At 42.3% G+C, this 26,359-nt stretch overlaps 3 protein-coding genes across 6 annotated transcripts in view; 1 reads left to right on the forward strand and 2 right to left on the reverse strand.

The window, feature by feature from the left end:
• acsf2 (acyl-CoA synthetase family member 2) overlaps positions 1–2,454 on the forward strand; it is a 52,040-nt gene extending 49,586 nt beyond the window's left edge. Inside the window, exon 16 of the mRNA XM_049562786.1 lies at positions 1,870–2,454. Within this exon, the coding sequence (XP_049418743.1) occupies positions 1,870–1,929 (60 nt within the window). The 3' untranslated portion in view covers positions 1,930–2,454. The remainder of the gene's footprint in view (positions 1–1,869) is intronic.
• A 3,169-nt stretch (positions 2,455–5,623) lies between these two features.
• armc7 (armadillo repeat containing 7) lies at positions 5,624–9,174 on the reverse strand. The gene is made up of 3 exons (XM_049562823.1): positions 8,583–9,174; positions 6,750–6,893; positions 5,624–6,656 (listed from the first exon to the last, which is right to left on the reverse strand). The coding sequence occupies exons 1-3, from the start codon at positions 8,668–8,670 to the stop codon at positions 6,313–6,315; spliced, it is 576 nt and encodes a 191-aa protein (XP_049418780.1). The 5' UTR covers positions 8,671–9,174; the 3' UTR covers positions 5,624–6,312.
• Positions 9,175–12,434: 3,260 nt separating this feature from the next.
• The window catches only part of ndel1a (nudE neurodevelopment protein 1-like 1a), a 30,155-nt gene continuing 16,230 nt past the window's right edge, over positions 12,435–26,359 (reverse strand). The window contains exons 4-10 of one of the 4 annotated variants that reach the window (XM_049563582.1): positions 24,372–24,520; positions 23,222–23,358; positions 22,880–23,053; positions 18,433–18,527; positions 18,155–18,300; positions 16,964–16,998; positions 12,435–13,415 (exon numbers count right to left, since the gene is read on the reverse strand). In XM_049563582.1, the coding sequence (XP_049419539.1) occupies positions 13,408–13,415; positions 16,964–16,998; positions 18,155–18,300; positions 18,433–18,527; positions 22,880–23,053; positions 23,222–23,358; positions 24,372–24,520 (744 nt within the window). In that variant the 3' untranslated portion in view covers positions 12,435–13,407. Of the gene's footprint in view, positions 13,419–16,963; positions 16,999–18,154; positions 18,301–18,432; positions 18,528–22,879; positions 23,054–23,221; positions 23,359–24,371; positions 24,521–26,359 lie in introns of all 4 variants that reach the window. The other 3 variants (XM_049563581.1, XM_049563580.1, XM_049563579.1) reach the window with 3 other exon arrangements.

A 26,359-nucleotide genomic window follows, 5' to 3' on the forward strand; every position in this document is an offset into this window, starting at 1 on the left:
GACTAACTGATCCCAGATAGGTGACACCTTAATACTGCAGGCTGCAAGGTTCTGGGTTGTGTGGGGACACAATGTAATGCATGTTTAGTGACTGTAAACAAATTGTCCGATATTATGAGAAAAAAAAGAACTAATTTTCTGTCTTGTAGACACTCAGTTAAGAAGATTGACTTTCATAGAAACTGCAAAACAGCTGACCGATATTTCTGGCATACCAGAAATCCATCCGGTCGTCTCAGACGCAGAGCATTTATCACAAAGGCAATTAATATTAATCACCGACTGTATCGTTGCTGAGGTTCTCCAACAGAACCGAAACAACTGTCATTATGTGTAAGCTCTCCGCATGGCTGTGTGGCTCATAATATAGCGTGTCGTCAAAATCTCGAAAAAAATGTATGGTATATAGTATGTATATAGTATATAGTCAAAAACCATGAAAAAAGTCATAGAAGAGTATGTTATCAAAAATAATGAACAAAAGTCATAGTATACCATGTCGTCAAAAATCATGACAACAACTTCGTAGTATAACATGTTGTCCAAAATCATGAAATAAAGTCATAGTTTAGCATGTCGTCTGCAATGATGAAAAACGTCATAGTTTAGCATGTCGTCCCAATTGATGAAAAACGTCATAGTATAGCATGTCGTCCGAAATGATGAAAAACGTCATAGTTTAGTATGTCGTCCGAAATGATGAAAAACGTCATAGTATAGCATGTCGTCCGAAATGATGAAAAACGTCATAGTATAGCATGTCGTCCCAATTGATGAAAAACGTCATAGTATAGCATGTCGTCCCAATTGATGAAAAACGTCATAGTTTAGCATGTCGTCCGAAATGATGAAAAACGTCATAGTTTAGCATGTCGTCCCAATTGATGAAAAACGTCATAGTATAGCATGTCGTCAATGATGAAAAACGTCATAGTATAGCATGTCGTCCCAATTGATGAAAAACGTCATAGTATAGCATGTCGTCCCAATTGATGAAAAACGTCATAGTTTAGCATGTCGTCCGAAATGATGAAAAACGTCATAGTTTAGCATGTCGTCCCAATTGATGAAAAACGTCATAGTTTAGCATGTCGTCCGAAATGATGAAAAACGTCATAGTATAGCATGTCGTCCCAATTGATGAAAAACGTCATAGTATAGCATGTCGTCCCAATTGATGAAAAACGTCATAGTACAGCATGTCGTCCCAATTGATGAAAAACGTCATAGTATAGCATGTCGTCCGAAATGATGAAAAACGTCATAGTTTAGCATGTCGTCCCAATTGATGAAAAACGTCATAGTACAGCATGTCGTCCCAATTGATGAAAAACGTCATAGTATAGCATGTCGTCCCAATTGATGAAAAACGTCATAGTATAGCATGTCGTCCCAATTGATGAAAAACGTCATAGTACAGCATGTCGTCCCAATTGATGAAAAACGTCATAGTATAGCATGTCGTCCGAAATGATGAAAAACGTCATAGTTTAGCATGTCGTCCCAATTGATGAAAAACGTCATAGTTTAGCTTGTCGTCCCAATTGATGAAAAACGTCATAGTTTAGCATGTCGTCCCAATTGATGAAAAACGTCATAGTATAGCATGTCGTCCATACAAAATGTAATCGTAATCTTAACGGGTGTGTGGTAATGAACAAGTAGTATGGACGCTATAAACAGCTACAGTCGTGGATAACATTTGTGCGTAATGACAGCAGGTCCAATGCATTTGCAGAACCTCACCAATGTGATACAGTCGGTTAAATTTCAATTCCTGTTCTTTAAACAGGTGTAATGAGTGCAGTAGCAGTTACAGTCTTCAGCTTTACTACAACTCACAACACATTTTTCTGTCTCTTCTTTCAGATCCAGAAACACAAACTACGCATAGAAGCAGAGCAGCAGCTCGGACTGAAGAAGAAGTGAGAGTCACGGATGAAGAGAATTTAGTTATTGAATATTGTCTTACGCAAATACAGGGATTGGCAATTTTCTTACTGTCAGTAAATCCCATGAAAAGATCAAAACCAGCAATTGATCCAACTACAACTTGCATGTGTGCACAAAAACACATCACGCTGAGTGTTCCTTCATTTCCCTGAGCGCACACACTGCAGTTCATTTTGACTTTTGCACTGTCTTCCTGTTGGCATAACGTTTGCTAAAAAATTCCTGTGACCAGATGTGGATGGATGGATGTGGATTTGGTCTTTTCATGGGATTTGTTGACAAAAAGAAAAATCTAGAATAACACCAGCCATATCCTTTATTACCCTCCTACTATATAATATAGGCGTAATAAAACATGTGAACTTACAGCAGACTGAAGATCGGTGCAGAACTGTTGAACCCCTCTGTTCTCTAGAGTTCTTTTTTTATCCTGCAAAAATAACAAACTATTAAAATATTTTTACATCCATTTGAAATAAACTTTGTACCACATTATTAAAACCAGGCGGGGTGTTTCTCTTTTTACGGGAAGAATGAAGGTATTTTTACTGATGTCGGCGGCAGGTGCTCGCCTCTTAAGCCATTGGAATGCCATTCAGAAACACACACACACACACACACTTACACAAAATGAGAATTCTGTGGCATTTAAAATGAACGAGTATCACAGACACATACACTCTCAAAGCTGTAAAGAATTTCCTCTCAAGTCTGACTGGGCTACACGTGCAGTCCAACTGACGCTGGGCTGCAGGATCAGATGTCATCGTCCGTCTAGACCTGAAGGACTCGGCCCAGAAATAGCTCTTAAGAAGAGAAGAGAAGAAAACAAACAGCGCTCCTGGCTCTTAAGAAAGAACCTCAAGGTTTGTTTTACTTTGTTGTTTTTTTTAGATTTTACATATTTTTGGGGGTTTGGATTTAACGTTTCAGGACATGGTATTCTTACAAAGAGCGCCAAGTGCAAGAGTCAACCAGTTGGGTGCTCCAGCATCCGCCCCGGGTGTTAGGAAATCACTTCAAAGCCAGAGGAATGTACATTTTTGGAGACTGACACTGATCTTAGTGAACCTGACTTTACAAGTGAGATTTGTTCACTTCTCTTCGTACCCTTTTGGAGGTCAATAAAATTAAATTATTCACATGCTGTTTTTGTGCCATTAGCAATCAACTATATTAATCTGTCACAGTGCAGCAGAGCAGCCCTTCACTTTAACACAAACTATCCAGTTTCCCTCATGTGGTAACAAAGAGCACAACGCTTAAAGTTGACATAATGCTGATGCTGAAGCTCTTTGTGTTTCACACTAAACCAGAGTTTTGGTGTTGGACACCTATGAGGACGTTCCCCTCGCAGGCACACTAGATGTATTATGTATGTATGTGTTTAACATCAACCGGTCACAGTGAAAGGAAGATTATTTAATTAATTTACATTTGATTTGTTTTTGTTGACTTTTTCTGTTTGTCACTGCTTTTTATTTTGTTCCCTCAATACTTTACCTGAATGTGCCAGATTCTCATGTTTTTTTTCTGTTACTAAGTGTGCTGACACTTTGAAGTAAGGGGGGGGGGGGGCGCAGAAGACATGGTGGAAAATCCTAAGGAGCCTCCAAAAACAGTTTCTGGAATGAATGCTCTAGATAAAAAATAAACTGCATGAAAGAGTGGAGGAAAGTGCTCCTGGGAGCGGGGCGGATGCAGAAGTTCACCCACAGGCGTAAGTTATGAGCGTGTGTGTAATAACTCTCACTGCCAGTGGGGGGAGACAAAAACTCCACACTACAGCTTTAAGCATGTGCTCTGACCATGAAAGAAAAAAACCAGAACAGCAGCCACATATAAGGGAATAAATAAGCACCAGACGACTGCTGGCTTTAGGCTGCATCAGCATCAAACCAGGCATTACCATGAAAATGTGACTCCTTCCATTCACCTGAACATAGGTAGTGAGTCTAAGCTGTGGTGGGAGACAAAACAAAAACAAACCACAAACTAGAATTAATGAATTACTGCCTCCGTGCACCAATCAAGTGTGTGTGTGTGTGTGTGTGTGTGTGTGTGTGTGTGTGTGTGTGTGTGTGTGTGTGTGTGTGTGTAAAACAGAACAAATGGAACAAAGGAAAACCAAACTACATCATGTGGCTGTCAGCTGCTCAGTCAGGAAGGAGAGAGACCAGGATGACAAATGAGGCCTTTTCATAAGGTGAGACCACACACTCAGGTGTGGCCAGGAAGATCTGATGGCCCGCCTCTCCAGACACAAGGAAAAAGATGGCTGTGAAGAAACACTTTCAAGGTTAGAGTCACCAATTCAGTATGTGGCCAAGGGTTTCTCCTTCTGTTCCTGAGATAAGACGTTGACTCATGGCAACAGAATGTTATGATGTTACAGTGAAACTGACCTTTGACCTTTGGGATATAAAATATCAGTTCATAATTTTATCCTGGTAGACGTGTGTGAAGTTTTGTCATAAGTAGCACATGAATTCTTGAGTTATGGCCACAAACATGTTTTGTGAGGTCACAGTGATCTTTGACCACTAATCAGTTCATTCTTCAGTCCAAGTGGACGTTTGTGCCAAATTTGAAGAAACTCCCTCAGGGTATTCTTGAGATATCACGTTCACGACAATAGGTCGGACATACGAACAATCCGACGACATAATGCCTCCAGCTACAGCTAGCATTAACACACAGTAGCCTGTGGTGACAATTAGAAACGGAATCAACTTTTTGAGAAACACAACTCGACGTCACGCTGCAGCGGCCAATCGTGTAGCCAGCAGTCAAACCAGAAGATACCCACAATCTACAGGACAGTCTTTTTCTATCGTTTAATATTATAGTGAGAAAAATAAATAAAGTATATTTTATCACCTAGTTGTGTACAATGCCAGAAAGGAGAGCACTCGCTTGTGTTTGTGTGTGTGCATGTGTCTTGTTGCAGTACAGATACAACAGTAATGATAATCAAAAGGAATTCTACAGATCTTTAAAGTCAACATAAACAAACTTAGTGAAGACAAACATTCAGTCACTGAGACGGGGAGACTGGGTTTAATCTCTGCACCCTACACTCTCCTACAAATCAACACTCCCACTCCACCACACAACCCTTCAACTAATCACCACAACGCCTGATTTGGTTTGAATGCAGCCTGAAGAATTTACGACATGCCCAAAACTATGTGAACAACTAAGAAAAATCTTTATACCAAAGCATGCTATGATATTTTAGACAATAAAAATATCACCTCAAACTCTGTCACGTTGAAACAGGAAAGAGACAAACACAGCGTCTTTGTGCACAAAGCCAGCTCCATGTGTGGAAGAACTTCAACCTCAACCCCATCAAACACCTTTGAGAGGAACTGAGACACAAACTGTGAGCCTACCTGAACACCCAAAATCAGTGAGGCACTAGAGATTGCACGATCCAGCTTTTTCAGTTTCAATCCCGATCCCGATGCTGTGGCTTTGAGTATCAGCTGATACCAATCTGATACCATGGTTGACCTAAGAAGCTGTATACCTTACATGTAGAACAGAAAAGACTGGAGGCATCAGGCACTGATGACTACACAGTTCTCTCCTAAGATAAAATGAAACGAGATGAAACAGATTAATGAAATGATGAACTATTTATTTTTAACAAAAATAAACAATTGTGCAACAGCAGTTAAAATAGTGTGAAATATCTCCACACAGCAGATTCTCTCCTTCGCTCCATGATGTTTGACGTAGCTCACATTGCAATAGATTTAAAGGCAAAGGATCGCCTCAGGTACAGGTTGCATTTTCTGATACCTGATCCATCTATTTTGATGATATTGGGGCCGATATTTGATCCAGATATCAGATCGGTGCGTCCCTATGAGGGACCTCAATCTTGTGTCAGCAGATCCCTGCAGCAGTATCAACATGTGGTGGAAAGACACCAGACGAGTGGGGGTGTGAGGTCTGGGTGCCCATATATAGTAACATACAGTACCTACAGTAAAGGATTTGCAACCAAGTATTAAAACTGACTGTTTAATTGATGATTATGTTAGTTTGTCCAAATACTTATGAGCCCTTAATGTTGGGGGACTGTGTGAAGAAATGGTTGTCATTCCTACACAGTTCATACTACATTTTTGAAAAAAGCCTTAAATGAAAGCTGAGAGTCTGCACTTTAAGCAGGTATTCATTGTTTCATTTAAAACCCATTGTGGTGGTGTACAGAGCCAAAATGATGACAACTGTATCATTGTCCAAATAATTATGGACCTGACTGTATTTCTTACACTCTCATGGAGAGCAAACTAATCCTCTTAAATACAATGAAGTCTCCCAAATGAATACCTCAGCTGTAAATTAGTCCCTGGGCAGCGGGATGCCGACTGCAGTCTGCTGTCCCTGCATCTGCTGCTCTGCTTGGGCCACCTGCTCCTCGGTGCAGCAGTCCTGCAGAAACACAGCGGCCAGGTTGCGCAGGCGGGGGCTCTCTGAGAGGGAGAAGCGCAGCATGCACTGCAGGATGGCTGGGTCAGTGATCTCAGAGCGGGATGACGGCGTTGTGAGGTTCATGAGTGTAGTGATGGCTGACAGGACGGTCTCCTCCCTCTGGCTCGACAGACAATGCGTTACCAAGCTGATCCCGCTGTTCTGCAGGATTATGCGTCGGCATTCAGGGTCCATGCTAAGGTTACACAGCCCCCCTGAGAGCACGACACACAGGCAGAGTGATGATGTTAGGAGGCAGCATTTACACCATGAAAAACAATGGGAGAGAGACAATGATTTATACTGACCCATCCCAAACTCCACAAAGTTTTCATTCTCCTCAGTGAGCATGTCCAAGAAGAGGTCGGTCACCTGCAGCTCCCTCAGATACTCCATGTTCTTTGGGTCGTACGCAAAGTTGGCCAGGTTAGCCAGCACCTGCTCCTTTGCCTCTGATGAAGTCAAACAAGTTAAATATAATAACTATTAGATTAACTCATTTAAGTCTGTTCTATCAGTCTGTCACAAACAAACTGTTATCAGCACACGTGTTGGTTGATAAGTTATGTTAGCATACTGTTGAAAGATATTCCCCTGGACTCCCTCTCCTTCAGGCTGCAGTTTGTAACTTGTGTTACAAAAACACATTTGCTGAAACTGTCACTGTATTCACACAGCACTACATGAGACATAAAAACTATCTATTCCCCTGTGATCAGTGTAAAACATTCAGCAATAACTATTTACATTAATACATGTTGCAAATTATTCTGAGGGTTTCTCAGATGTTCACGACACATTTCAACACAATCCGGTGAAAAATAAGCAGTTAGTGAGATTAAAAATAAACAGAAAAAGAACTGCAAAGGTCAAAGTTAGAAACCACAAACAAAGATTAATTAAAGTGCTGAGATTTAGCTCAAAGTGTCAAACTTCAAAAATTCAGGACTAAAAGACTAGCTGGAGCTTCACTCAGCAACATCCCATGAATTTGTTCTTTTTCCCAGGAAAATCCATGACATGAATCAGAAGACCTGGGTGAGCTGGTGTGGAACAACCCCTGTGCGTTATGAAGAGGGGATAGAATGATTGAACGTGTGCCCCTCTATAACTTTTACTCAAAAAGACGACACGTCTCCATATTCCCCAAGATTATTAGGCATGACCTGAGGTACACAAAACTAAATACTGGATGGTAGGGAAGACACTCTGCATTATAAAGAGGGGATACATTTTGTAGAAGGCTAAGAATGGAGTCTGAAAACTGTGTCCCCCCATTCTGTAACTGTTGCCAGGAAAAAAAGAAATGTCTCCATATTCACCAAGATTATTAGGCACGATCTGAATGCCACAGGCTCGACTGAAAATTATTAGGAACTCTTTTGTTTCTTAGTCTGTCAATCTATTAAATCAGAGTGTGACTTCTCAGTGGGTCAAACACTATTAAAGGGAATTATTCATTTATTCACTTTTCACAATGGCTGATGTGATTTGTACCATTTGTAATTACGGCTTTGTTGATCAGATAAATGTTGTTTGGTTTATTTTATATTTATGTGTATTCATGATTCAGTGGACATCTTGGGACAAAGGACAAATTTTAGATTTGTTTTCTGACAGAAAAGTGAAATCAAATAAATCAAAATAAAATGAGTGAAGGTGGAGCAGAGGCTGTGCATTACAGAGAGGAGACACTGATGTGTTTGGTGGCAGACTGAAAATGCAATCTGAATGACTGCGTGTTCCAAAATAAGTTTTGTTGGGAAAGAAGAAACTTCTCCAGATGATGCCTGATCAACTTGGTGAACATGGAGAATACACTAAATAAAATACCTGACAGCAGGGCGGAGACTGTGCACTGTGAAGGGGACACATTGTGTGGCAGACACTATAAAGTAGCTGAAAACAACACGTGAGTAAATGTATTCATTGTCCAGAGTCAGACTGACAGCAGATACAGCTGATCCTGTTGTGTTCTGGTGATGGAGGTTGTTTATGGATCATATCGCGGCCTTCACAGACTAAAACTAGCTGTTTGTTATTTCCAGAGATCCCTCAAGGAGACGTCAGTGTTCTCACTGACCTTAAGTCACAAAGACAGCTGAATTATAACAGATAACAGTGACTGTAACGTTACTCACCTTCACTGTCGGTGTCCTGAAACTCTGTGACCAGAGTCTGTAAATATTCAAACCGGTCGGAGCCCTCAGACGAGCCCTTTCTCCACATGTTAGCAACAGTAGCTTAGCATTAGCTCAAACAAACTAACGCAACAGCTCCTGTGTTCTCTTAAAACTAAGACGAAGCAAATCAACTTTAACAAATTACACTATCTAATGCATAAGCTCAACATGAGCTCCGGTGTTCACCCACATTCAGGCGGAGAGCTCAAACTAACTAACGCATTGGCTTAGCATTAGCTCCTGCTGCTACGACCAAACAAACCAACTTTAACAAAATAAGCTAACAAATGAATTAGCTTAGCATTAGCTCCTGCTGCTACGACCAAACAAACCAACTTTAACAAAATAAGCTAACAAATGAATTAGCTTAGCATTAGCTCCTGCTGCTACGACCAAACAGACCAACTCTAACAAAATAAGCTAAAAAATGAATTAGCTTAGCATTAGCTCCAATGTTCACCCAGATTCAGACGGTTATATCAAACAAACCTAAACAGATCAAACAAACTTTTTAAATGTGGGTTCACTTTCCGCCATTTCCTGTTTTGATCCGTCCCTTTAATGTGTCCGTACAAGAACAAGCTCCCGCCTACTTTATCCGTTTTAAAATAACTTGTAACATTAATAATATTATTGTTCTGTCGACCAAATGTAAAACACATCAAAACACCTAATATATTCTGATGTGCGTGATTAAATGTGTACTTTTTAAGATTATATAATTTAAGATGATAAAAAGCAGGAAACGGAAGTGGTGTTACGCGAGTAAGTGCCCGACACGAAGTAGGTATGTAACGAGCAGTTAGCATTAAAGGTCAAGTAAAAATCACATGTAGGTTATTTTACTGTTTATATTCCGGCCTGTGGCCTTTTCTCTGGACACTCAGCTAAAATGAAGCCGCGCCAGCTGTCCTCTAAAAAGCGTCTGACCAAACCAATTTTATTTGGGACACTAATTGTGGGACTGGCAGCTGCTTTCTTTAACAGGTGAGTTTTGAGTTATCGCATGTTGTGTGTTTTACTGCAGTAATTGTCATCTGGAACTGTCATGCTCATAATACTGAAGGGCAGCATAGAGCTGTAGTGTTTTCTGATGCACCTCGGTTCACTTCCCTTCACCCAGCTGACCTGTAACTGCTCCTGCTGCCTGTCCCTCATTCATCTTTAAACACAATGCAGCTGTATGTGTGCAGAATGAAACTGTGTTTAAAGGTGGTGTAATAGTTCTGCTTTTGTTTGCAGTATGATTAAAAGGATTGATCGACTGATTATTAAAAAGTTGCAGTTTAATTTCATGTGACTGATGATGATGATGATGATGATGATGTCAGTGCTCTCTGAATCTGTGAATAATAATAAAGAGCTACTCCAGGGATTTATAATCATACTTTAAGTTCTGAGACAGATTTTTTTTTTTTTTTTTCCAAAAAGACCAAAGTTAAAGCAGCACAGGATAAAATAATCTGACTCTTTGTCCATACTTCCTGATCAAGCTCCAAACGAATTCTCACATTCAGAAGCTTGAACCAGCAAATATTTGGTGTTTGTGTTTTAATAACTGGTTCAAACAGTTGATCAGTTATCAGAATAGTCGCAGATTCACTTTCTGTTGATCGATTAATTAGTTTCAGCTGCATACAGCTTAAAACTACCAAAAAAAAGAGTTTTCCAATATATAATAACTCCTCCTCCTCCTCCTCCTCCTCCTCCCTGCAGGCACAGGTTCTTTGTGGATGTGGAGGAGCTCAGGGCTCAGGAGCGAGCTCGCAATGAAGCCAGGAGGGTGGAGATCCTGGAGAGAAGGATGAAGCAGATAGAAGAGGTGGCCGAGAAGAAGAGAGGAGGGAGCTGAACTGACACTGAGCTCAGGACTCTGTCTCAAGACTTTACAGATGTGGACATTAGATCCTACTGTACGCAGCCTGAAGACACCTGGACTGGAGACATCTGTCTGTCCTGCAGGAAGCCTGCAGCCTGTTTGTGTTTTGATAAACGAAGCACCAGTGGTTGAATTTGTGATAATTCATAAACATTAATGAGAATGTACTTTTTCTATTTTGTGTCTGTTTTGAGGCATCATGAATATTAATAATTAAATGATCAAAGTGCCAAAATCTGCTCCCTGTTTCATGTACTTACAGTTTCACCCAGCAGAGGGCAGTGTTGATAAAACTGAAAAGGCCATATTGGTGTTTTTTGCAAGTTTAGCTCTCAAAATATAAATCAGATATGCTTTACGTTTTTTCTACCAATTTCAGTGCACTCTACAGAGTTTAAAGGGATAGTGCACCCAAAATGTAAATGCAGCCATTATCTACTCACCCATATGCCGAGGGAGGCTCAGGTGAAGTTTTAGAGTCCTCACATCACTTGCAGAGATCCAAGGGGAGAGGAGGTAGCAACACAACTCCACCTAATGGAGGCTGACGGCGCCCCAGATTCAAACGTCCAAAAACACATCATTGAAATCACAAAATATCTCCATACTGCTCGTCCGTAGTGATCCAAGTGTCCTGAAGCCCCGACATAAAAAGTTGTTTGGAAAAACCTCATTTGAACTCTGTTTTTAGCCTCATTGTAGCCTGTAGCTCTGACTGCCTCTCTGGGCAGTCTCGTGAGTTCAAATGAGGTTTTTCCAAACAACTTTTTATGTCGGGGCTTCAGGACACTTGGATCACTACGGACGAGCAGTATGGAGATATTTTGTGGTTTCAATGATGTGTTTTTGGACGTTTGAATTATTTGATAGTAATTATAAAATAATAATAAATAATAATAATAATAATAATAATAATAAAACCATGGACAAAAAGACGCTGAATAGCTCACCTGGTGGAGCAGGTGCCCCATGTGCATAGACTGTGTCTGTGCAGCAGCGGCCCTCAGGTCAGTTCCAACCCACAGACCCCTGCTGCATAAAACAAAGGCTAAAGAAGCCCAAAAAAGTAAAATAAAATGAAAATACTCTCTAAATGTTTCAGAACTACAGCACAAGAGTAAATATATGTTGTTAAATTCCTTTTTGCAGAATCAACAGCTGTTTCATGTTTGATATATTTTATCCCAAACTTTGTGTGTTCCTTTGATTTCCAGTCTTCAGTATATTAAACGAGTGAACTCAGAGGATAAGACACATTAAAAGAATCCATCAAACTTGAACCATGTGGAACGTCTTCTAGTGATGAAACAATGAACTGAAAAATAATCATCAACACCAGCTTTGATAATTGATTCAGCGTTTGAAGTCACTTATAAATGAATCAAATGCTTTCAGATTCTCAAATGTTTGGATTTTCTGCCTTTGTCAAAATGAACTGAGTATTTTTGGGTTTTCGTTTAACGAGTGGACAAAAGAAGCAATTTGACAAAGTCATCTTTGTCTCTGAGAACTTTTTGTTTCACTTCGGACATTTTGGAAACTAAAATCATTAAAAATACAGATAAAACAGATAAACAGACTGAAAGTAGAGTTACAGCCTATGATTCACCTTCTGACTGCTTCCTCAATTAATCATTAGGTTTGTGAAAGATCCAAAAGTAGAAAACAAAAAATGCTCACCATAATTTCTCAGAGCTGCTGTGACGTCTTCAAATCACTTGTTTTGAAACAAACAAACTGAAACTCAAAGAAAGTCATTTTCTGATCATGTAAAACAAAGAAACAGCAAATATTGACATGTGAGAAGCTGCGACTGGAGAACGAGACGAGATTTTGCCTGAAATGATGAATCAATTGTCAAAACAGTTGAGTTGTTGCAGCTCTAGTTAAAAACAACAGTCACAGTCAGAACTGACTGAAACATTCACAGATGCAGTAGAATTACACCTTTTATTAAAACATGCCGTAAAAGAAATCTGAAATAAATTAAACCCACAAACTATAACAAACAGGCAATATTGCACTCCAATGAAAAAGAATAAAAAGTGCTTCACTTGCCGAGTGTCGAGTCACAAGTCAAAGGTTTTAAAACGGGGTAAAACACTTTGAATACAGGAAACAAGATGCTGATTAACTGGTCCAAACACAACGACAGCTCCACTTCAATGGCCGCCTAAAAATAAACGATCAATATGACCAATACTGTACACGTCATGTCACACAGCTCAGAGGACAGATGGTGTGTTGGACTCACTACACGGACACAAAGACACAAAGACTCCCCTTCCCTTCCAGATGCAATAAAAACAGGGGTTACATGAGATAATGTGTAACACATGAACCTGTCAGGCTCACATGCTGCACATGTTGGAGCATCAATAATTGATGCACATCATCCAGGACATCTGCACATCAGCCAACTGCTCCTTCTCCAGTCATAGCGTCAGCAGGTGGGTGTGAGTGCACTCAGCTCAAGTTATTGCTCGTTAATGTTGTTGAAAAAGCTGTTTAAATATTTTAAAAAACCTTTAATTGCATAATATTTCCCTTTTTAGATATACGGTGCACACGTTTTACAAATCAGAGTGAGAGCTTTAAGAAACCTTTAAATGTGTCCCGAGCAGTCTGGTGAGGCACCGTTCTGTACGAGCCAGTGAGCCGACAGCAGAAACAGGAACACATGAGATATACAGACAGGGACCCACAGCTACAGTGCAACAGAGACGGCCCAGGGTGACAGTACACCAACCAAGATTTACAGTATTTGTCTGAGGCCTTTTCTTCTTTATATGTCGAGGCGACCAGTGTGTTGGGCTTCACGTCACACAGCGAGGGGCACTAAGCCTGCAGAGGAGGCGGCGGGAGGGGCCGTGATGGCTGTCAGGGCGCCAGGTTTCAGTCCGTTCACCGTCCTGCTGCAAAAAAGTTACAAGAGCTGCATCAAATCAGGAGCATGTGGCCGACATCTGTACATACATGGATCAACCCACCACCAGCCACTGACTACATGTATTTGATGAACTTAAATACAATTCAACTGAAAGCTGCAATAATGAAACAAGCTGCCTTACACGGAGCTCATTTCTGCCAGGACAAAAACATAATGTACTCACAGTGAGTCAAAACATAAGTTTAGCTTTCAGCGGACACACACACACACACACACACACACACACACACACACACACACACACACACACACACACACACACACATACACACACACACACTCTTCTGTTTTCTGTTCATACCAAATGACTCTATTTGTTATTTTCCTGGCAGAACTGGACCTCCATAGCTGAAAGTAAGAACTGCTCCGACTGTCAGATAAACTCTTCATCATCATCATCATCATCATCATCATCGTCTCCCTCACACACACACACACAGAGGACGCTGCTGCTGCTGCTGCTTTGGGACAGAGATGATGCACTTTATGCACCTGTTGCTAAAAATGGAACTTGAATGCAGAAAGCGGGAAGGAAGACGCAAAGTTCACCTGACCTACTGGTTACACTGGTTTCTGTTGTGGGTCATCGTCCAACTATGACTGGTATCCCTTGTTTGGTTTGGGCCATGAGTCACGAGTCTGGAATGAGTGAATGAAGGGCGGAAAGTTCCCGAGCCACAGCTGACAGGAGTTTTTGAACCACAACCAGAGCAGGTTTTAACTCAGTTTCATGATTCATCAAAATAAACTGCCAAATATATAAATTAATGAGCTCTGCTTTAACACAGTATAGTCTGAGGCAGTGGTTCCCAGCTGGTGGGTCCAGGTCCAAATGTGGGTCTGGGGTCCATTCTGAATGAAGTGCACGTGACTGGTGAGGGTGTCACATTTGTAAGAAACACACTTTAACTTAAAGTACAGTTCATTTCCAGCACAGAGCTTTTACTTTAAAGAATGGTTTCCTGCTGTAGAGTGAGCGACTGACGGACAGACAGTGAACAGCAGGACGACATGTTCACACACAAGTGTGATGCTGAATGTATTAAACTGTGTGGACCATGAACTACTGACTGAGGAGAGATCTGGATCCTGTGGCTGCACCAGTTGGGAACCACGGTCCCGTACTGGGTCTGGACACATGCTGTGTTTTTTGCACCCTGAAATCCACTGTTTTCAATGTAGATGTGTTGAGGCGCGCAAGAGTTCCTGAGCGCATCATTTTCAGGGTGCGAAGGCTGCACCCCAAAATAAACTAAGCTCAACTTTCGGATCGCAGCACAGCACGCCGTCTGTCCTGTGGCAGGAAACAACCAATCACAGCTGGCAGATATCTTCCCTTCTTACTGTACACATCAGTCTGTGATGAATATGGAAGAGAAGGTGATTATTTTAGTGCAGAGCTTCCAGAGCTTTACGTCTGTCCCATGAAAGAGGATCAGCTCCAAACTAGGCTGTGAATGTAGACTGTAAGAATAATGGACGTTGCTATGGTGACGTCACCCACTGGTTTCTGGACTCCAATTTTGAAGCTTTGAGTTCGGCATTTTGGCCGTCGCCATCTTGGGTTCTTTGGGGCCAGAAGTGACCATATTTGGGTGAGGGGGTGGAGCTGCAGCCCGCCCTGAATCATCTGTAACTTTAAGCCTTGATCAAATGTAAACAGGTGAGTTATAAAACATTCACCTGCTCGACAGGCATCATCAATGTTCATATTAGCTGTAGGGACCAAAACTGTTGTGCAGTGAACATATAAACAGAAGTCGGAAACGGAAATTCGCCTCCTCCGCCCAAATCAAACCGGAATGCCAAAAAATCGGGGGTCTGCCCCCAGAGGCTGTATCGCCATCTGCCGGAAGTCAGACGCCGAATACAGCCAATGGGTTCTGAGAATGTTTCTGCTGTAAAGTTGTGGCCTTTAACATGTGGGTCTGTGGGGACTGACTCGCTCATGGAGCCAGCCTCAAGTGGCCGTTAGAGGTACTGCAGTTTTTGTCACTTGTGTGTTGGCTTCATTTCTCAGCCCCGGAGGTTGCCACTTGAACGCAGCATAACACACTCATGTCCTGTGACAGAGGACAGTCAATCACAGCCAGACATCTCTCCCACAAACAGCACTTAAACAACAGTGCCTGGAAGAAGATCAGCTCCAAAGTTAGAACTTCTTGTGAGCAGGCTATGATGCAATATAGCTGAACAACTTTAGGTGCAACCTGCCTCCTCTGTGCCTTTGAAAGCTGGCACATAGGTGGCAGGAGACAAGTGCCCAGAACCCGAGCTCATGTTTTCCAGAGGGTTTAAGGTGCAGCATGTGGCCCGGCCCTAAAGGTGGAGAAGCTCCCTGATTTAGATCAATAAATACGCAAACACAATCTGACACTCGACATATTTTGGGCACATTTGGTCTGTTCTCAAAAAGAGCAAAGGTCCAACACTCTGTTCTTGTTCTGAGTTACTGTGAGTGAGACACAATGCATTTGTCTTCCAGACGTGCTGAAGGTGAGCGGTGTACATAACAAACGCCCTTCTCTGAAACCAGAGGGACAATGACCTTGTTGTGTGTGTGTGTGTGTGTGTGTGTGTGGATCTCAATATGCCGACTCTGCCTCTGTAGTTCTCCCTCGCACAGCAGAAACACAACACACCGTCACACTGCCAGTCTCTGCTCTCACCACCAGCCTGAGACAAGTAACTGCTGTCAACACAAGCACAGAGGAGTGATGCAGCACAAACACTGGGCACTACTAAAGAACTCTGATTCAGCTAAAATTTAACCCCGAATTTATCAGCAAACATCTGGTCGGATGGGAGGTTAAAAATACAGAGGAAACTGTCGCCTGGTCTGATGTGTCTGGATTTCTGCTGCTCTACTCTGACCTGCAAAGCACTTTATAAATAAAGATTACTAAACGTTACACCTACTGATCATCAGCATGTTAGCATTTAGGTCAAAGCATTGCTGTGCCAAAGTGTCGCCTCACACCTCATGCAATATATTTGTGACCCACTGTTAAAGATTTACATCTTCAGTAGGAACCAATGGGCTCAGAGCTGAGACACACACAGCATGGGGACGTCATAAAGTGCTGACAGGCCAACAAACACTGTTGGTTTTAAGTTCTGCCAGCAAATTTCATTTTTATTATCAGGATTCTCTTCTTTTTGACAAACTTCATTCCTAAGACAGAACACAAAAATACCAAAACACGCACACACAAAAGCTCTGCTTGTTATTCATCATTAAAGGTTAGATCTGGAGCCACAACATGAACACACTAGCAGGAGAAAGATCTATTAGGTCAGCTAAGAGTTAAAAGGACAGCAGGAAAATTCCAGCACCGTCACAGCACCACTACCATCACCACCACCCTTCAGCAGTTAGTGGCCGGGATCTCTCCCACAGTCATGGTTATTTCTACCAGCTCTACATGGGAAGAGAAGAATGGTTAAAATCAGCAGCAGCATGCATGAATGCGCCCGACACACTCAGAGAACAAGAGGAGCTGCGATTACCCAGAATCAGTGACGGGAACGTGACCATCTCTGTCCTGCTGGGAACAAACGCACACAGACAGGTCTCAGATTCTCCTCCTGAGTCGTCAGCACATCACACACAACACATGTCTCATGACGTTTCACCGGAGGTGGAGGAAGTAATCGGATCCTTTACTGAAGTTAAAGTACTGACGCCACACTGTGAAAGTCAGAGTGTTCTCCTCCTGTCTTCTATCTGATGTTTCTGGGTTCATTCTTCTGCTGTAGATGTTTAAGGTTGTGTTTATTTTAACTCCTCTTCGTACTGTTGGTTAGTTTAATCTACAGCAATGCATCATGGTCTATAACATCATCATATGTTTGCAGCGTGGCTGTCCTCTGAGAACCACGTATCTCTACAAGGTCAACTTTACACGGTGTTTTCAGCTTTGTGACGATGCATCTTCCAGCTGATCCAACAGGGTTTCTAATGAGTTTATTTAGCTTCAGAAGAGGGAGAATTTTTCTCAACACATAAAGAAACTCTTCCTCATCATCCTTCAGTTTATTAGAAACATTCAACATCAACACATCTGGAGATACGTGGTTTTCACTGGACAGAACGGGGGGTGTAAGACTGTAATCTGAAAAGTAACTGAAGTTAAAGCTGTCAGATGCAGCGCAGGGTTACGACGGTATGAGATTTATACACATCGCAGTTTCACAGTATGACTGAATTATTACTCTTATTATGAGTCAAAATGATCCTTAAAAGAATGAAAACAAAACAACGTTTTATCTGATAAAAGCCCTAATTTTATTATTATCATTGAAAGTGGAAACCTTTTTTTAAAAAGGAAGTTTGTGTAAAAAGATTACCTTTAGAAAATAACTAAAATAATGTTCAGATTCTCCGTCTAGTTGTTTTTAATATCACGGTGTATCGCTGCAACCCTTACAGTATATAGCGGAGTGAAAAGTACAGTATGTGCCTCTGAGATGTGGAGCAGAAGTGTAAGGCTGCATAAGATGGAAATTCTAAACTAAAGTACAAGTATGTTGAATTTGTGCTTCGTTACATCGCACCACTTCCCTTTCTCATTATAAACACACCTACGTGTTCACATGAACACATGTGACAGGAATCTTGCGGTTCAATGTGACAGTCTGTCATTAATCTTTCCCCACTGATCACTAAGACATGACAAATGTTTCAAAGGTTTCACTCACGCTTTGTCAAAGTATGATGTGTGGAGTGACTGCGAGTAGTTTGCCGTGTTTGCGTTGAGCACGTTGCTGTTGTCAAGAGAGTACGCCTTCCTCGCCTTCTGGTCCTTGGCAAAGTTCCTGCAGGCGGCGAGCTTGGACTCCAGAGCCTGTGGTGGAGACGTAAACACCAACAACACATGAAGGGAAGACGGGACTTTCTGCTCTACGCTTGAGATACGGAGGAAGAGAAAGGGAAAGTCCTGGAACCTGGAAACAGGAAGTCAGAAGCAGTGACTCACCCCGACTTTCCGCAGTAAATCACTGACGATGTTGAGGGCCGATATTCTGGCAGACGGAGTCAGCGGAGAGTTGCTGCCAAAGCCGTTTGATAGAACTGTGCCAGAGAGAGAACAGAAGACGTGTTGGTTAAATCTGCAGTTATTCATCTGTGTCATTCACTCAGTCACTGCTCCCTGTATTACACACATGCAGTGCTTTACTCCTCACTGAGCAGTCAAATGACATTTTTGACATTTACTGTCCATCCCTCCCTCCATCCCTCCATCCATCCCTCCATCCCTCCCTCCATCCACCCCTCCATCCATCCCTCCCTCCATCCCTCCATCCATCCCTCCATCCATCCATCCCTCCATCCATCCCTCCATCCCTCCCTCCATCCATCCCTCCCTCCATCCATCCCTCCATCCATCCCTCCATCCCTCCATCCATCCCTCCATCCATCCATTCATCCATCCATCCCTCCATCCATCCCTCCATCCATCCCTCCATCCCTCCATCCATCCCTCCATCCATCCCTCCCTCCATCCATCCATCCATCCATCCATCCGCTCATCCGGGGCCGGGTCGTGAGGGCAGCAGGCTGAGCAAAGCACCCAGACGTCCCTCTCCCCAGCAACACTTCCCAGCTCCTCCTGGAGGACCCCGAGGTGTTCCCAGGCCAGATGAGATATGTAATCCCTCCAGTGTGTTCTGGGTCTGCCCCGGGGCCTCCTACCAGCTGGACCAGGAGGACCCCGAGGTGTTCCCAGACCAGATGAGATCTATAATCCCTCCAGTGTGTTCTGGGTCTGCCCCGGGGCCTCCTACCAGATATCAGATACATTTACTGTATGAATCATCATTCTGCAGGTGTAGTGTCCCAGTGCATTGTGGGGCTTTTAGCAGAATGTAGAGGTCATGCAATGGATGCGACTTTCTTTGTTCCACTGTGGCAATATTTGAGGACTTTTAATAGTGCATTAAAATCCCACTCACACGTTCAACTTCACCTGCTTTTGGCAAGTGAATATAGATTTTGGACAGAGCCACTGACAGGCTCAACGCCTACAGTGCAAGACAAAATGTCATTTCTCATTGGCACCAAATGAACCTCAGCAAACACAGTTTCACACTAACTCCTCAGTTTCCCCGTCCCTGCAGGTTCACAGTCATTCCACGCTCACATCAATCAGTGATGTCACTCGGTCTGCCTGCTTCCATCTACACAACATGACCCACCTCCGCCCGTCCCTCACACCGCACAGTGCCGCCACTCTTGTTCACACCCTGCATTGATTCTGTATCTCACTTCTTTTTGGTCTCCATCTCAAACCCATCCACAAACTTCTACTGGTCCAGAGCCCCATCCACCAATCACATCACATCACATCACATCACATCACATCACATCACATCACATCACATCACATCACATCACATCACATCACATCACATCGCCTGTCCTTCAGCAGCGTCACTGACTTTAAGATCTTAATCCTCACCTTAAAGCTCGCGGCCCATGAGCTGACATGGCGACGAGAAACATTCCTAACTGGACACCTTCATCAGGGTCCTCAGAAACAAAGCTTTAACAAAAGGCCCCATGGGCACATGGGAACCTGATTTCTCCTGCTCAACTGTTTCTGGCTGCTTGGAGAACAAACTGTAAAAACAATCTTGACACATTATCATCCACTCAGTTTAAACGGCAAACAGCTCCTGATACACATCCAGCAGTGACGGTCTGTGTGTTTGTGTCCACTGACGAATGTACGTCCAATATTCTCAACTGTTCCTGGTCTCCAGCGACTCCAGAGGGAAACATAAATGCTCCACTGTGTTCACCAGCTTGTCTCTAACTGTGTCTGTCTGCTGTTTGCTGCTGAGCAGGTGGTGCACGCTTGATTTATCTCTGCAAACAGCTGCCTGCTGCCGAGGGAAACCACAGTGTGTGTGAGAGTGAGCCAAAACTGTAAAGTGGTGAGCCCTGAAACCAAAACAGTGAGTTACCAAACAATCAAAGGCTCCACAGATCTGAGACACTGCAGAGCTGCTGATCACTGAATGAGGGTTCATCACTACGATCAACAGCTTTCACACACATTGTTAATAACAAACATATTGACTACAGATGCTTTAAGAATGAATAAATATGGTCTCATACAGGAGTGTCACACTACACATGCGGCCCAGTTTGATCTCAAGTGGGCTGGACCAGTTAAACCAGTCCATAACAACCTGTAAATAACAACACCTCCAAATTGTTCCCATTGTTAGTGTAAAGAAGTCTGTTCTGAAAATGTTCATCCAGTTACAAGACTAGTGATGAACATCCTGTGAAATTCAACAGTGTGTCTCAGTTCGTCCACATTCAGTCAGTCGACGACTCACTTTGATCACATGTGCTTTAATTCATGATCCTCCACTGAAGTGAAGCTGTTGTTCAGTCATCAGTGCCTCAGCAGGCAGCAGGGTAACACTGAAGTGAAGCTGCTGGTTGATGACATGTGGCACAATGTTCAAGATTTTTAAATATGACCACAATAAATATTCACTGCTAGAGCTGGGCGATATGGCCACGATGTCACTTCCTCCCCCTCAGTATGAAAACTTGGGATCATAACTGACCCCACTCTCTCCTTCAAACCTCACATCAGGAACATCATTCTTCCATCTCTACAGAAATACTCCTCCACGCCTTCATAACCTCCAGACTCCACTCCTGTAACAGCTTCTCTATGGTCCTCTACCAGCCTTCACAAACTGCACCACATACAGAGCTCTGCCGCCCAGTTACTCACCTGCCCCCCCTCCAGGGACCACATCACCTGTCCTCACACAGCTTCATTGTCTCCCTGCCTAATACTCCTCCTCATCACCTACAAAGCCTTCAATAACCTCCTCCCCTCTTATCTCACTGACCTCCTCCTCTGCTATTCCTCCACCTGCCGATTTCGCTCTACTGACTCCGCCCTCCTGACCCCATCACTACGACCAAGCAGGCAGACTCCCTACAGACTCTCAAACCACTGTTAAAAACACATCTGTTCAAACTGAGTCATTTTTCATTTTATTCTATCATCACTGACAGTGTTCAGCACTGTAAAGCGTCTTTGAGTGTCCTGAGCAGCGCTATGTACATCTGATGCATCATTATTAAAATAATATCACAACATTTCAGGATATTTTTGTGATAACGATGTTTTTGACAATATGTCAAATTAGTTAAATAAATGTGTTATTAATTCAAGAACAGAATCAGTGACCTGGTTTCACAGTTTGCTTCAAATATTCAGTAAAAACTAAACTGATCTCTCATTTCTTCAGTTTGTGAACAACGACAGTAACTCAGAGTCAGATTCAGATTCTGTCACAATATTAAATGTTCAACTAAATCAAATCTACCACTAATTACACATTTAAACAAATGTCTCCTGGGATCTATATATATATATATATAAACCAACAGCTGATTTCCTTCTTTGAGTAAAATTCTAAATGACTGAGTTGTTTTGTTTCCACCTGGACCTTTATGCTCTGCCATTTCTCCTCTAGTCATCAGGCTGTAACCTGTCACAGGCTGTTATGATACAGTCACATATATGGAGTTTATTCACGTAGGTTTACATCACCAAAGGTTTATGACAGAATCACTTGACGACACCGACTCCCGTGTGTGCACGACGAGATAGGAGAGACGCTGTGCTGCTGCCAGAGGAGCCGCTGAATGAGTTCCCTCTGAGCGGACGCCACAGTTAATTCCACACTACTGAAGCTGCTCCTCTTTGTGGATCCACCTCAGAGTTGGTAATGAGTTCACTTTCAGCCATGCTTGTTGTTGCCGTGGGTAACAGTATGACATCAATATAAAATCAAGCAGAAATGTTCTGAATATCACGACATGAATTTTTCATATCATATTCAAAATGATGCCGGTACTATCGTGAATGAAATGATATGGCACAGCCAGATTCACTGCTGTTTCAGAGAGCTGTGTTCTGATCAGAGTTTCTATTCACTGTTAAAACCTGGCTCCTCTCAGCCTTCACAGGTGCATCAACATTAGGTGTGCAAACTCATCTCCTGAGCCAGATGGGACCCTCTGGACCCTTTGGACCCTTTGGTGGGCCAGTTCTGGCCCCCAGGCCGTATGTTTGATGCCTCTGGTCTAATACATGATAAAAATGAGGAAGGTACATGTGCTGATGTGTCAGCGTTACTGATCAAATACATTTAATTCTAAACCACTGACCCATGTGCCTGACGTTAGATTATTTATGCCACCAATGGTTGATGCATATTTCTCTGCCGTCTGCGAGCACCATGACGGCTCCTTGTTTCTTCGTATGACACAAATAAAAGAGCAACAGAAAGGAAGCAGCAGAATGCAGGCGGACAGATTTCCCCGTCTGTGCGTCCATGGTGAGAGAAAATAAACATGCTCGGGAGACGACAGGCTGCAGCTACCTGCTGGGTTGGCAAAGGCGTTGTCCAGACCTTTGCTCAGTGGGGTCGCAGGGAGAGACAGGGAGGCCTGCACAGCGCTGTCCATCTTCACATTGTCCTGTGTGGGCGAACTTGGAGCGGACATCCTGCTTACATCTGACTGCCTCTCTCGTACGGCCAGCTCCTGCCGCAGGTCTACAAACAAATAAACAAACATGTTGTAGCTCTGCACAGATCAGCGAAGGACACAACACAAAGAAATCTGTGGGAGAGCAGATCTTGTGCACTGAGCTGCAGCAGCTGTATGTTAATGAGCCAGTGACTGACAGAGAGGCTCATTAGTTCAATGTGGTCAATAATCACCTCTGGCTTCGTCCTTTAATCTCTGCACAGACACCAGGAGCGACTCCTTCTCATCCAGCTCGCTCTCCAGGAAGGCGTTCCTCTCGATCGCCTGGTTCAGACGCTGCTCGAAGTTCTCCAGAGACACGATGGTCGCTCTGAGGAGCAGAGTTACAAAGGAAGCAACATTGAAACTGACATGTCATTAAGTACACGTCCTCTGGGAGGGCTGCCGTCTGCACATCCTATCTCCTTATCAATGATTAATCAAGTGGGGATAAAGGATCAATACCTGCAGCATTGATTTGAATTCAATTCAAGACAGAAATCAATTGACTTTGAGCCGTTTGCTGATTGTTACAAGGACAAATCCTCGTTAAATTTCCATATAGATTAAACAGGGATGAGAAAGAAGCTGATTTGATTCTGTTCATTAATCATTCTGGTCTGATCATTATTATCTGAATAATAAATAAACCTTTTTAGTGATGCGTAAAACTGAGCTTTAATTTAACTTTTTCCTTCTGTCTTGTTCTTTTAAATCGTTCTTAGCAGTGACTTTGTTCAAGTTGCTGTCTGTAGTGTTTGTCTCTGTGCCGTCATGTTTTATCCTCTGAGAGACTAATCAGGGACTCTACAGAAGCTGCACCTGGAGGTCCTACACACACACACACACACACACACATTACACACACATTTAAAGCCTAACAGTGGCTAAATGTAGCCTCCCTGGCAATTAAATAAATAAAATAAAAGCTTAATATCTGTGCTGTGTTTTCCTCACGATAAAAAAGGAAATCTTTATTTAGTGATGCATAAAATGAGCTTCAATACAGTAAACGTACTTTCTTTGTTCTTAGCTGTCATTATCAGTCATTGTTGTTTCCGTTACTGTGTGTAGTCTGTGTTTTTATTTATGTATTATATTATTTATCCTTTAATATCCTGACTAGAGACAAGAACAATAAATCAGCGACTGCTAGACGCCCTGTAAACACTGCCTTGGTTATATTTTATATGTGTTGTCCCTCTCAAATTAATGAACACAATAGAACACGTCTGTCCTGTATTATCCTCATGATGAAGAGAAGTAAGGATTTATTTAAGAAACAATAAAGGAGCAGAGTGAATTCAGTGTTGTGTGTTACTCCAGTGAGCATCACAGACACACCTCTTGGCTCTCTCCAGGTCGTCGTTGGACTGCTCCAGCTCTCGCACATATTTGTGGAGCTGCTCCTTGATGCTGCGCGTCTGGCCGAGGTCGTCCTCCAGCATGGAGATCTGCTTGTAGCTCTGAGCGTACTGCTGCTCAAACCTCTCCTGAAGAAGAGGAGGAAGAGAGGAAGAGCAGAGGGGGAGGACGGGACAAGATGAAGACAGACAGCGTTATTGATCATGTGTGTTTAATCTAGGACACGTTAGGAAGGAGAGCTTCATATCAGGATGTGATTTAAACTGCGCGCGCGCACACACACACACACACTTTCATTTATTTTTCAGTGCTCCCCTGATTCTCCTCCTCGGCACGGTTAGGCAGCGGATGTGAGGTGTGACCTATATCTGTACCAGCTCTGACACAATCAGTTCAATAAGTACCGCCGGGCCCGTCTGTGTGTCTGACCTATATCTGCTGCTGCTGCTGCTGCTGCTGCTGCGTCTGACTCTCTGCAGCCACACAGACCTCCTCTACCTCTGAGTCTCAGTCAGCACATCCATTCACATCTCAGTGAAACAGAACAGTTGAGATATATTTGATTTTGTGATGTGATGTTTGTATGGTGGCCTTCAGGAGCAAAACATAACACTGCACAAAATACTTTCAACCAAAAAAATAAATAAAAACATTTGTTCTCCTGTTTTCTTATCTTAAATATCTTAAAAATATTTTTATTCATGTTACATGTTTTCATAAACATTGTGTTTTCTGAAATGTTAAAATAATGTATTTTATAAAAGGCTAAAATGACTAATTTTCTGAAATGGTCTGTTCTCTAAAATGTTGTTGTGCAATTTATTTGCTGTATGTTCTCTTTTCTGAAATGGGTTTTCTAAAACACAGAGGCATTTTTTTAAATGTCAGTGTTCCCACAGATGTTGTTAAATGTTCTCTCTTTCTTAAATGTTGTGCTGTTTTCTTATTAGTTGATTTAATTTAAAAAATGTCTTTTCTGAAACATGTCTTTTACAATATTGTGTTTTCTAAACCTCACTGCTTCTGTATGATGATGTCATTGTTTCCTAAACTGCTGTTGTTTTGTCTGCAAGTTTAAAATGACTTATTTTCCAAAATGCTAAATGACATGTTTTCTGAAATATTCTGTTTCCCAACATGTTGTGTTTTCTTTTTTCATTTGTTTATTTGTTTATTTGATATGGACATCACAAAAACATTGGACAAACCAGATGCATTGCTTTAAGTGTTTCAGCACGAGTGCTAATTCTTAACACTTGTCCACAGGAGGCTTTGAAGAAAGGAGATAAATACAAGAAGATTGATAAGATACATCTAAATCTTCATGTGAGCAACTCTGTCCAGACTTAAGGCATTTTTTGAGGTCCCTGCCAAAGATGTTAGATCAGTCTCCATCCTCGACTGCTGGGAAGCGAATTCCAAAGTCTAGCTCCTTTAGCAGAGAAGCTGGACTGTCCAAAAGAGGTCTTAAACATTGGAATAACACAGGCCCCCCTGACAGAGCCTCGAGTGGCCGGTCTGTCAGAGTTTTGACGTCTGGTGATCAGAGCAGAGAGAGATTTATTTGTAAGGACAGCAGAGGAGAAACCCGCTGGACGGCCACAAAAAGCTCCACAGACTGAGATCAATGCAAAAAATAGTCAGTTTATTTAGGACACCGTGCAGAAAGAGACAGAGCCTGCAGGTTTCTCCTCTGTTGTCCTGTCCTGTTGTTTAAATAACGCACCGACACACCAAGACAAACTTCAGGTTTCCCGAAATGTGTCTTTTAAATATGTTTTCTGAAACGTCTTTTCTAAAATGGCGTTGCATTTTTAAAATGTCAGTATTTCCAAAAATGATGTTGTGTTTTTTATTTGTTGATTTATTTTGTAAAATGTTGTTGTCTTTTCTGAAATGTGTCTTTTAATATTATGTTTTCTGAAACGTGTTTTCTAAAGCATTGCATGTTGTCACATGTTCTGAGA

The sequence above is a fragment of the Epinephelus fuscoguttatus genome, linkage group LG20, assembly GCF_011397635.1.
Source record: "Epinephelus fuscoguttatus linkage group LG20, E.fuscoguttatus.final_Chr_v1".
NCBI classification, from domain to species: domain Eukaryota; kingdom Metazoa; phylum Chordata; class Actinopteri; order Perciformes; family Serranidae; genus Epinephelus; species Epinephelus fuscoguttatus.

Bases quoted from the DNA above. Each gene is read 5' to 3' on its own strand.
- armc7 (XM_049562823.1), bottom strand. From the start codon at position 8,670: ATGTGGAGAAAGGGCTCGTCTGAGGGCTCCGACCGGTTTGAATATTTA. The intron at 6,894-8,582 runs GTGAGTAACGTT...TGACTTCATCAG, and splicing joins TCAGGACACCGACAGTGAAG to AGGCAAAGGAGCAGGTGCTG. The intron at 6,657-6,749 runs GTCAGTATAAAT...TCGTGCTCTCAG, and splicing joins CTTTGTGGAGTTTGGGATGG to GGGGGCTGTGTAACCTTAGC.